This window comes from Halichoerus grypus, chromosome 2 (genome assembly GCF_964656455.1).
Source record: "Halichoerus grypus chromosome 2, mHalGry1.hap1.1, whole genome shotgun sequence".
Lineage (NCBI taxonomy): Eukaryota > Metazoa > Chordata > Mammalia > Carnivora > Phocidae > Halichoerus > Halichoerus grypus.
In genome coordinates, this window is record NC_135713.1 from 134,183,479 (window position 1) to 134,195,906 (window position 12,428).

The window sequence follows — 12,428 nt, forward strand, 5'->3', positions numbered from 1 at the left end:
AAACAGAAACCTGTTCTAAACTTCACCTTCCAGTTCTGACCACTCACAATCCCAGTAGTTTATGATTTGTAGTGCTTTGCAATTTGGCTGAGATAAAGCAAGAGGGAGCACCTCTCTGGTAAGTGAACCTTGAAAACATGAGACCTGAAACTCAGTTCAGTTTCATTTACTCTGTTGTTCTCAGCTCAGTTCTGCCTATCCTACAATTCTCACAGAGTGATTCAAACAAAAACCAAAAATAAACTTTGGGGGTCTGCACAGTACATGGAGAAAAGGCTCCCCCAAAAGAACACTAATGCTAACACACTTCAAAGAAGTGAACCAAAAATGAAAAAATGTATCTAAAAAATGGCTTTTGGCCATGAAATAGACATTTTATGTAAGAGTAAAACATCCAATTTATAAGTGGTTCACCATCATTAAAAAGTAAGTCCATGAACAAAAAGTACAGCACAGGGAACATAATCAATAACATTGTAATAACATTGTATGGTGACAGATGGTGAATGCACTTATGGTGGTGAGCGCTGTATAATGTACAGAATTGTTGATTTACTATGTTGCATGCCTAAAACCAATATGACATTGTATGTCAACTATACTTCACTCCAAAAAAAGAAAAAGTGGGGTGCCTGGGTGGCTCAGTCAGTTAAGTGTCCAATGCTTAGTTTCAGCTCAGGTCATGATCTCAGGGTCCTGGGATCGAGCCCCGTGTCCGGCTCTGCACTCAGCGGGAGTCTGCTTGGGATTCTTTCCCTCTCCCTCTGCCCCGACCCCCACTCATGCACGTGCACTCTCTCTCTCTCTCAAATAAATAAACAAATCTTAAAAAAGAAAAAGAAAAAGTAAGTCTACAAATACACTCTGTGTGGAAGTCAGAAAATGTGATTCACAAAATGGTTTAAGGGCATGCTCCAACTAGTATGGAAAGTGCTTATTAAGTGAAAGAGGACGTTTCTGAGAAAAGCCCACGACGGTACCAGACACTTCATGACCATGTGATTCTGGAGGTAACTGGGACCTTGTTCGAGCATTTTCATGTAGCAACAGGTGATGAGGAGCACAGCAGTCGTTCACCCAATAATTCCCCAAATAAAACACCATTCCAGCATTTCAGCAGCAGTGTCTTACTGCAAAATGGGGAATGGGACCAAAGATTCTAGCCACAGAATCTTTAGAGAATAAAGAAGCTCCTGGAAAAGAAAGACAATAGGCTGGAAAATACGCCCAGTGGAACCAGGAAGCCAGCGTACTTTGGAAGAAAATATCTTCCTAAGCACACTGGGGTGGGGAGGGTGGTGGCTGAATAAAGGGTCAAGGGCAGATAAAAAAAATATTATTCAATGAACCCCAAGACATTCAATCTACATACTGGCTATGTAATTTTAAAAGAAAAAGAAAAACATGTTGAGGTCATGATGCAACCTCTTCGGGAACTGCCTTGTAGGAATGTGGAAAGGTTGATTTTACAGCACAGGTGTAGGAGTGATGGCATCTCATAAAGTCACATGCCCCAGGACGACCTGAGGTGAAGCGCACTGTATCCACCACCATCATGATCCCAGCCCTCCCGGACACTCCTGTGGCATCATGATCCCAGCCCTGAGTGAACAGGATATGAGATCCATTTTGATTTGGGAAGCAAACACTGTCAAATAGAATCTTACAGTCAGTAAAATAATTAAACCTGTTTTCCAAACCCCTCCTTGTTTGAAGAATGTGTTATAGGAATTATGTATGTCATTGCACAGAGAAGTCGGCAGTGTAAATCCTGGTAATAATAATTGGCTAAACATGAAGAATGATTTAGCACTTGAACACCCCACTAGGTCATATTTTCTTGGGAAGGAATACTCAGGATCCTGAAAATGTTATACACGCACACACACATACAATATATATATATACACAATATGTATATTTAAATATATATATATATATTTTATAAAGATTTTATTTATTTATTTGACAGAGAGAGAGATAGCAAGAGCAGGAACACAAGCAGGGGGAGTGGGAGAGGGAGAAGCAGGCTTCCCGCTGAGCAGGGAGCCCGATGCGGGGCTCGATCCCAGGACCCTGGGATCATGACCTGAGCCGAAGGCAGACGCTTAACCGACTGAGCCACCCAGGCACCCTATTTAAATATATTTTGTATAATTTATATTTATAAAGTAAACACAAATATATTATTTTTAAAATATAAATATATATTATAAAATATATATGCATACACACACACACACACACACACACACACACATATATAAGAAATGTTTAAAAATGCATCACTGAGGTGATAAGAAAGTAAGGAATCAGGAACATCCTTAAATTGAATATAAATAGAAATCCTGACAGATAAGCAAGCACCAAAGCTGGTTCTGTCCCATGGGTGAATCATGAACCCTGTGACTTTGAGCATCCACTTTGGCGGCTGCATGGACAGAAGAAATGAAGATAAAGGGGCGCCTGGGTGGCTCAGTCGTTAAGCGTCTGTCTTCGGCTCAGGTCATGATCCCAGGGTCCTGGGATTGAGCTCCACATCGGGCTCCCTGCTCGGCAGGAAGCCTGCTTCTCCCTCTCCCACTTCCCCTGCTTGTGTTCCCTCTCTTGCTGTGTGTGTCTCTCTCTGTCATATAAATAAATAAATAAAATCTTAAAAAAAAAAAAAAGAAATGAAGATAAAGCCTAAGGTCTGCCTAAGGTAGGTGGGCATGGGGGATCTAAAAGAGGTCCAAATAAAGCTGCTGAAGGAAACATAGTCAGAGGAAGGGAAAAAAATAATCCCCTTCACAGGTTTGTAACTTAAACTGATACCTTGTGTGCAGTCCAAAAAACTTTTAAGCTAAGAAGTCCTAGTTGATAGTGTTCCTAGGTGATTAGCAAAATCAAGCAAAAATTCTCTCTGGTACAAATTTAATTCAATCCTGGACTTAAAAAAAAATCCCCAAGGATAAAGGTACAAGAAATGGATTACTCAGCTAAAAATAAAAACAAACAAACAAAAACACATACATACACACCTAAGAGGAAACAAAGCACCATTAGCAAGAACCAGCAGAAACAACTAAGACCCATGAAGACATCAGTTATTATAATTATGAAACTGAGAATTTAAAAAATAGAATATAAAAGGGGAAGAGGCAACATTCAAAGATATGATATCTGAGCATTTTCCAGAAATGTTGAAAGGTGCCTACATGCAGATTAAGAGAGCGTGCCCGTGCACACACATACACACACACACAAAATCCTCAAAAATATATATTTTAAAAAATCTACACCTAGATACAGAATAACTATAGTAACTATAGTAATAACATTCTATATCAAAACAGAAGAACACCAAAGATGAAAAACAGAAGAATATCAAAGATGAAAAGAAGACCCTAAGAGAATAAGAGAAATATGACAGATCACATTTAAAAGGCAGAAAATCAAGCACTTCTATTTGTTTTTTCTTTGTATGTTTGTTTTAAGCAGGCTCCATGCCCAGCATAGAGCCCAACCCCGGGCCTGAACCCATGACCCTGAGATCAAGATCTGAGCTGAGATCAAGAGTCAGACACTTAACTGACTGAGCCACCCAGGTGCCCCTAAGCATTTCTATTTGTAAAAATTTGTATTTTATGACTTTTATTATTTCTTACATGTCTTCCAAAAACACAGAGAAGATTCATGTATCTTTAAAGAAGACAATTAAATTCCTTCATCTTAGGATTACCATATGCATCTACTGATTCTTTTCTAAAATATATTATGGAATCTTAGTGACCTTATTTTTTCCATACTTTGCAACACTTTGCTATTTCATGATCCTAAGTATCATTTCATCATTACTCATCAATTATTCCTAACTATGCTAAGAAAATACAAAAATAATACAAAAACAATAAGAAAACTGAAGAATGATGGGATCAACTGGAAGGATAATGAAATAAATAATAATTATCATAAAACACTTTAGCTTTCTTACTGTGTTGCCCAAAGTACTCATCATCTTTCAATGTCTAGAGACTTCTTTTTTTTTTTAATATTTTATTTATTTATTTGACAGAGAGAGAGAGCATGAGCAGGGGGGAGGACAAGGGGAGAGGCTCCCGCTGAGCAGGGAGCCCAATGCACGACTCAATCTCAGGACCATGGGATCATGACCTGAGCTGAAGGCAGACGCCTAACTGACTGAGCCACCCAGGTGTCCTGAAGACATCATCTTTGAAGTTACTTGTAAAGTTTTCAATGAACACAGTTAAATGTTCAGAAATTTTAATTTTCTACTCAAAACAGTAAAGAAAAAAAATCGACAGAGGAAAGTGTTTTCCGATTATTAGAAGACTCAGACAATGACAACAGAGACAGAAATACCCTACACCACCACATTCCATAAGAAGTACAATGTAAGCCACATATACACTTTATAATAATTTTAAATGTATATTTAACATTTAAATTCTCTGGTAGCCACATGAAAAAAGTAAAAAGAAACAAGTAAATATATTTTGTTTAACCCAATAAATACAAAATATTATTTCAAAATATTACTTCAAAAATAAAAACTATTGAGATATTTTACATTCTTTTTTTGTACTAAGTTTTTGAAACCTGTGTATATTTTGTAGAACATCTTCATTCAGACTAGCTCCATTTCAAATGTTCAAATGTTCATTAACCACATGTGACTAGTGGCTTCCATAATACATAGCAAAATTGGTTGCAAAGGTAAAATCACAGATCATGAGACTTCAGATGCCATCATAGATGAATTTTCTCACACTTAGGGATCAATGATGAAAAATGATGAAAAAGGAAATGCAGTATTCTTTTGGATCTGTTCATTCAATAGGAAGAACTTTACCACACATTATTTTGCATCAAGAACTTGGACCATTTCATTTTGCTAAAAGAATGTGGAACACTATTTTTTCACTTTTTATGATGTGTGTGCACCAAGATAATGAAATAAACAATAATCATTATAAAACAAAACAAAACAAAAATCCAAAAAAAGCAAACAATTTCTCAAACAAAAAAAGCGTGATATTAAAACTTAAAAAGTCAAAGGACAGACTTCCAGTTCTATTAAGATGGAAGAGATACACTTTTCCCTCTTCCTCCTGCCAAATACAACTCACACATTATACTGGACATTGTATCTAAGGTTGAGGGAAGAAATGAAACCTGCCAGCACCTAAGTAATGACACAGTGGTGAGTTTTTCTCTTTCCTGGGTTTTCCTTTTGCCTCATGTATCTCGACTTGGAGCAGGAAAAGCCAGAAGCCAGGAAATACCAAGAGAGGCAGACAAATCAAGCCCCAATAAAAGCCTGTTTTCTCTAGCAAAAAGACCAGAAAAGAGACAGCCTAGCAAGACTGAAAACTTTTAGACACTGACCACTCTACTCAACCCAAACACCACAGAAGAGACTGTTGGTCCACTTCCACTGAAGCCAGGGGGTACTGGGGTGGCTCAGTCACGTAAACACTTCCACTCAAGGCAGCGAAAGCCCACTGGGAAGCCTAGATTTCCACCCTCATGAGGCTGCAATGAGGCACTCAATGCAGGGTGGTATCAGAGATGCTGAGTAGGGAGCCAAGACTCTGATCTCCCCCCCACCCCAAGCCAGTAATGTGCCCTATCCAAGGTCAGTGGAGACCATGTGGGGAGCTGGAGCTCCCATCCTCTGAGCAGTCATGAAGAACACCCCTCCCAGCCCAGAGGTCAACGAAGGCCAAGTGGGGAATCTGGTGTTCCACCTTCACCCAGCAGAAAGGAGGTAAGAGTCCCCCAAACCCAACCTTCCCTGGACTGAGCAGTGTCAGAGAAGGCCAGCTAAGACAGGAGGTTTACATATATTTTTAAGATTTTATTTATTTATTTGTCAGAGAGAGAGAGAGCACAAACAGGGGCAGCGGTAGGGAGAGGGAGAGGGAGACTTCCCCACTGAGCAAGGAGCCCGATGCGGGACTTGACCCCAGAACCCTGGGATCATGACCTGAGCCGAAGGCAGAAACTTAACCGACTGAGCCACCCAGGCGTCCCTTCACTCAGAATTTTAGAGAAGGCTATGAGATACACATCTTCAATGAGTATCAAAAAAACCAGATATTCCTGAGGGGCGCCTGGGTGGCTCAGTCGTTGGGCGTCTGCCTTTGGCTCAGGTCATGATCCCAGGGTCCTAGAATCGAGTCCCACATCTGGCTCCCTGCTCCGCGGGAAGCCTGCTTCTCCCTCTCCCACTCCCCCTGCTTGTGTTCCCTCTCTCGCTGTGTCTCTCTCTGTCAAATAAATAAAATCTCTAAAAAAAAACCCAAAAAACAAAAACCAAACCATATATTCCTATTATCAACAGTCCTGGAAGGACAGGAGAAATCGGGAAGGAGAAGAAGAGAACTCCAAGCAAGAAAAACCCAAAGCAATGCACACCGTGACACATCACAATTAAGCTTCTAATGACAAAGACAAAATCTTGAAAACAGACATCTTAAGACAGCATCTTACATAGAGAGGGAAAACAATAATATGACAGTGGATTTTTTTTATTAGAAGGCATAGAAGCCAGAAGGGAGCAGGACAATATTTTCCAAGTGCTGAAAAAAGACTGTCAACCTGGAATCCTATATCTAGAGTGATCAGACTTGAAACATCCTAAGGTCCTTGTCATGTTCAGGAGGAGACTAAAGAAAACAGGTAACTACGACAAGAACAGATATAAACTAACAGAGGAGAGAAGATGGAAAGAGAAAAAGAGGGAAAAAAATCTGCCACCAATCCAAAAGCAAGCAAGAAAAGCAAAAACTCAGAAAGAGAGGGATCAAGAGAAAGTGAGGATGGTCGAACTAAGCTCTATCATAGGAGTAATCATAGAAATATAAGTGGAACATTTTAACACACCTTTCTGCTTAGAGATCAAAAAGCCAAGTCTGATTGACTAGCACGCTTAACAAACTTCATCCCGTTATATATAGCTCACTGCACTCAAGAATTAGCGAGTACACATTTTCAAGCACACAGCATCAATTTTAATAAATGCTTCATGTACTACTGGCAGAGTTAAAAATATAATACTCTGGTCCACTGCAGACTCCTGGCTCAATGGAACATTATACTGCTTGCATAATTTTAAAAACACATGAGGGGCAGGCTAGTCAGGTAATTGGGTCTTCTGAAAACAGCATCCTGCATGCACTGGATAACAAACCCCACACCAGCTGTGCAAATGTCTTCTACCAATGAATTTTAAGGCATTTTCTTTTAGCTTAGATTATCCTTAATCACGATTTCTACAAGCCACTTCACTCTAGCTCCCAACACTTCCTGTATACATATTTTTAAAGATTTTATTTATTTGAGAGAGCAAGCATGAGCGGGGGAGGGGGAGAGGGTGAAGGAGAAGCAGACTCCCCACTGAGCAGGGAGCCCCAACATGGAGCTCAATCCCAAGACCTCAGGATCATGACCTGAGCTGAAGGTAGACGCTTAACCAGCTGAACCACCCAGCTGCCCCTCCCTGTATATTTAACTGTTGTTCCCTCCTTATAAATGAGATGAAAACATAAACCTCTGCTGTTCTCAAGTAAGTGACATACAACGTGGGTCCCTTTCTCAGAAACATAATTCTCACAGTATTGCAACAGATGCAAGGAGGGCTGAATGCAAACTTCCCATGGAAAATGGCTGTCTAAAAACCAAGCCAGCTGGCAATTTCATGTTGCTACCAAAGAACAGAGAGGGACCTGCCCTTTAAGCCAGCCTCAGATAAGGAAATGGAGACACTAGTGAACCTCAACCTTGCCCACCATTTGTTTTTCTTTTCTGGAAGAGTACGGATGGATCTTCATCTCTGACACACTGAAATTTTGCCGCTGTGTCTCAGCCTTGGCGGGTTTCTATCATTCTTGGTGCTCTGCCTAGGAGCACCTTGTCTTTGTAAAGGCTCAGAGCCTCCAGCTTGGGAAACGGTCAACTACTTTTCCTTTGATTATTCCCTCCCCTACTTTTGTATTTTCCCCTCTTCTTTCTTTCTAGGACTCCAGGATGTTAGGCCTGGATAGAGCCTCAGTGTGTCTTGTCTTTTGTTGGAGAGTTTTTGTATCTGTACTTTATGGAACAGTTTCCCAGTTGGAGAGCAGCTACTGAATATTTCCAGTTGGAGGACACAACAAATCCTAAGAACTCTTGTGTGTCCCCACTGCTCATCTTACAGTTTCCTAGTGTCATCTTTTGGATGTAATGCTTTTGGGCAGCTCTCTAGATTTATTAAACCAATCTTTAGGACATATTTTGTGTTGTGAATTATCTCTATCCTGACAAGTCAGTGTTTCAGTTCATCTTGGTCTTTTTGTTCTTCAAAGGCGATCCTTGGTTATCAGATCTCACTGAAGAAAGCAGTGTGGGGGGCTTGGGTGGGTTTCCTCTGCGGCTCTGTCAGACCTCCCTCCACATGGAAAGAAAGTGTGGTCAGCTCTCCTCTGGGCTCAGTTGGTAGGAAGGGGTTTGTGAACTCAGGGCCCTAATATCTACATGAGAAGCCTTAGCTCTCCATGGTCATTCTATTTAATATCTTGGTGTATTGTTCTGTTTTGATTAGAAAAGTCTTTAAAAATATTTTTGGCCCAGTCATAAACATCAGGCTGCCTATATTCCGTAGAGAACAAGTGGCCGAGACATCAGTCCCATGTGTGCACTCTGAATGGGCCCACTGGTTTTCAGTTTCACCTGCCGACTCTGAGTCCAGAAATTCTCCAGCAAAGCCTCGGGCAGGTAGCTTCCTGCCTCTACCGCAGGCTCTCGGGGCTATTGCCTTCTGCTCTCTGCTGTAACCATTCATGCACTTCCAGAACATTCCATCTTCTCGAAAGTTGTTAAAAATGTTTCTTCCTCTGATGATCCCCTTTCCCCCCTGCCTATCTAATACTTAACTGTGGAGGTTCATTCCTTGTGAAGTTTTTGTACTTTTATTTAAGAGGGGTCTCTAGAAAAACGGGACGTCATCTCAAAGCAGGATGTATTCTGGGGCCCCTGGGTGGCTCAGCCAGTTAAGCGTCTGCCTTAGGCTCAGGTCATGATCCCAGGGGTCTCAGGATCGAGCCCCACATCGGGCTCCTTGCTCAAGAGGGAGCCTGTTTCTCTCTCTCTCCGCCTGCTTGTACTCTCTCTGTCAAATAAATAAATAAAATCTCTCTCTCTAAAAAAAAAGCAGGATGTATTCTATAAACCATGTCTGAGGGTCAAATCAGTTTGGCACACCCCAGGTAATATATTCTTAAGATTTGGGTTTCTCTCCAGATGACTTAACATGGAAAACAGATGCATGCTGACAGTTTTCATAGGATTCTACATTTTCAAGTTACAGATTTGAAAAATAACCAATCAAAATAAAAACAAAATAAAACAAAACAAAAATAAAAAATCACTAATCTATCAATCTATCAAGGGAGTTGGGGGGTAGGTAGATCATTAAATTGTTTATCAATCATAAACAGTTTATGATTATAAGGCCTTTTCTTTTATGATTATTAATATATCCTTAAGTAAAACTACATCAAGGCTGAGAAATTAGAGAATCTACAATACAGAATGAAAAGAGCCTCCGGGGAGTTAAGAAACTAAATTTCAGTCCATGTCTTTAACTAATAAACTCTAGGGAGTGAGGCAGGCTTCGTAACCACACCAGACCTCAGTTTCTCCACTACTAAAATAAAAGAGCAGTGTGGGCGACCTTAGGGAATGTTGTCACACTCACCCATGGTCCCGAAGGTACTAGTTGATCTTTGCACAAGGGGAAGAGTTGTTTTCTGTGGCCCTCTCAAGTGCTAATCTGCCTGTTCTATGGGTGGGAAACTGAGGCCAAAAGGATAATCCTGAGCATAACTGAAGGGCAGGAGGCGGACTGGACTGTAAAACGTTCTAATGTCACCGTGAGCTTTAGATGCTATGGCTGCGGGGTGTGAATACCTTCTCAGGTTTATGGGCCAGAACAGGGCCACCCCATCCAGCGCATGCTGAGACTTACTCCTACAGAGACTTGAACACCAAAAGTTATCCAAAACTGACATGCGAACCAGGGTTTTCATTTCACTTGGGACTGATAAAGCATTCCCACTCATCTTTGCAAATTCCATCTAGCTCCCACTGCCCGCAAACGGAATCAGGTAGAGAAGGGAGAAGAGAGAGCTCCCTGGACCTCCTTGGTGACCTAAGCGATAAGAAAACGAACATTAAATGCATGACAGGAAGCAAGCCCTCTCAGTCCCTAACCACATCTTTCAAGTCCTATTTCTGAGAATAGAAAATTCTAAGCTCAATTTGAGAGTCACTGTAAACTCCTCTCTGTGCCAGATGATTTTATCTGCGTATTTATATCCAAAGTACAAACAACTTAAACTGTTTACACTAAGGAGTAATGGAAGTCATGTGTCAAATACAACGGGAGGAAAAAGAAGAGAGCATTCTTCACAAAGAAAGCCTGAAGATATACAATATCTGTGGAAAATGTGGCCTATGAGAATGCATTGTTTACCTAATCCATTTAATTACAGAGAACATGAATTCTTACCCTTCGCATACAATGTCTAAAGTCTCGGTTTTTGGTTTGGTTTTGCCCGCCGGTGTTGCCAGGAGCTCTGGAAGTCTCGCAGCCCCAGATACACAGCCTCAAGGAACACAGCCACACACGTTCCTGTCATCTGTGGTCCCCGTCTCCTTTCATCTCCCGCTTCCAGAGGGAGGCAGGGAAGGGTCTGTCCACAATGCCCCAAAGCAGAAGAACAAAAACAGTACAGAGAGCCCTCCTCAGATGCTCACAAGGCCTTCAGCATGTCAGCTTTCCTTGTTGAACACTGTCAAGACAGGAAAACTACACAAGGCCACCAAGAGACTCTGGGCTTCATCGGGACAGAGTCGTCTGAATTTATCACCAAGTACAAGCCTGTGGGGACAGCTTCTCTGCAACTTCTAACCAACAGTGAATCAGGCACAACCAGCCAGAAAAAGTCTGTCACACATGCCGTATGTGGGCTTCCCAGAGCCTCCAGCCACCTGCCTACACAGAACCTATCCTAGCGTGAAAGCTTCAAGGGGTCAGAGGTATTATTAATGGAAAGCACAGTACGAGCTGTTGTTTCTGCAATGTCACGTGTCTTAGAGGAGAGATGATCATGGACCCTCGGGTGAGGTCCAGCTCTTCTTTTCCTCGTCCTCTCAGCCACACTCACTGGATCATTCTCATGCATCTGCCTCTCCAGTGCTCAGTGTCCTGGCTGAGCACCCAGCCTGAGCCATCCCAGCGCCTGCCCTCTGGTGCTCTGTGGATCCACAACTACATGGAATATTCATACAAAGGCCTCTAGCTCTTTGTATTTTAAAACTGAGAAGAGCTGACACTGTTCCATCCTTTCCTTTGCTTTTCCTTTTTACTTCGGACAAGTGTCATGCTGCTTCTGTAGTTCTGCCGGCTCCTCTCAATGGCAGAAAAGAACATCCAAACGAATTCCTTCAAAAACACGCATCCCAATTTTCAAAGAAGTAGGCACTTCATCTGAAGCAATTTTTATACACTCGTTCTCAAGGTGATTCCACAGATGGACTAGCCAGGCCCAACGAAAATTCAGTTTTCTCTATGCCCTCAACAACCAAAACCTAACGGCTGGGCAAATGCTAGGAGAAAGCAACAAATCTTGGAGAGAAAACAAAAAACAAAAACAAAGCAATCTGTAGAGCTGAATTAAAAAATGGACAGACCCGCTTTCCATCAGTTTTTACTTTTCCACAAAATCTTCACTTCCTCGATCCACATAATGACAAACAGACGCTAATTAAAGCTAAAAGAACCAACTAACAACGTATTTATCATTTTAAACTTTCTTTATTTTAATCCAGAATGTTTGAATGCTTGAAGTATTTTGCATCTCACCCATAAGTTGTGAGAATAAAATACTGAGATACAAGTTTATGTAAGCTACATTATATTAACTGAGGATCTAAACACATCTTACCTGTAAATATGTTTCCAAACCTTGTCGTCGTTGTTCCAAGACTTTTGGGACCCAGTTCCTAACATGTTTAGAAGGGATTTCTGGAGTTTTTATACATTTCTTCAGCTATAAAGACAGAAACAGAAAAAAAAAAAAACAGAAAATGTCTCAGTTATAAAGACATTCTTTGAGGGGAAAAGCCAATAAAAGAAAATGAACCACTACTATCTCCAATAAAAAGGCAGAGGAAAATATAATTATATTGAAATTTTGTTAAAAAATTCTTTACTTAGAGGTGCCTGGGTGGCTCAGTCGGCTGAGCGTCTGACTCTTGGTTTCAGCGCAGGTCATGATCTCAGCATCCTGGGATCAAGCCTCCTGTCATGCTCCCTGCTCAGAGTAGAGTCTGCTGGAGATTCTCACTCTCTCTCTCCCTCTGTCCCTCCCCCTGCTTGCTCT

The 12,428-nt window shown here is 41.3% G+C and overlaps 1 protein-coding gene across 3 annotated transcripts in view; it reads right to left on the bottom strand.

Moving 5' to 3' along the window:
* The window catches only part of SNX24 (sorting nexin 24), a 153,149-nt gene that overhangs the window by 45,221 nt on the left and 95,500 nt on the right, over positions 1–12,428 (bottom strand). For all 3 annotated transcript variants that reach the window (XR_013445857.1, XM_078067589.1, XM_078067587.1), the window contains exon 3: positions 11,991–12,095. Coding sequence is in view for 2 of the 3 variants with exons in the window: in XM_078067589.1 (XP_077923715.1) it covers positions 11,991–12,095 (105 nt within the window). In the remaining variant the exon portion in view is untranslated. The remainder of the gene's footprint in view (positions 1–11,990; positions 12,096–12,428) is intronic.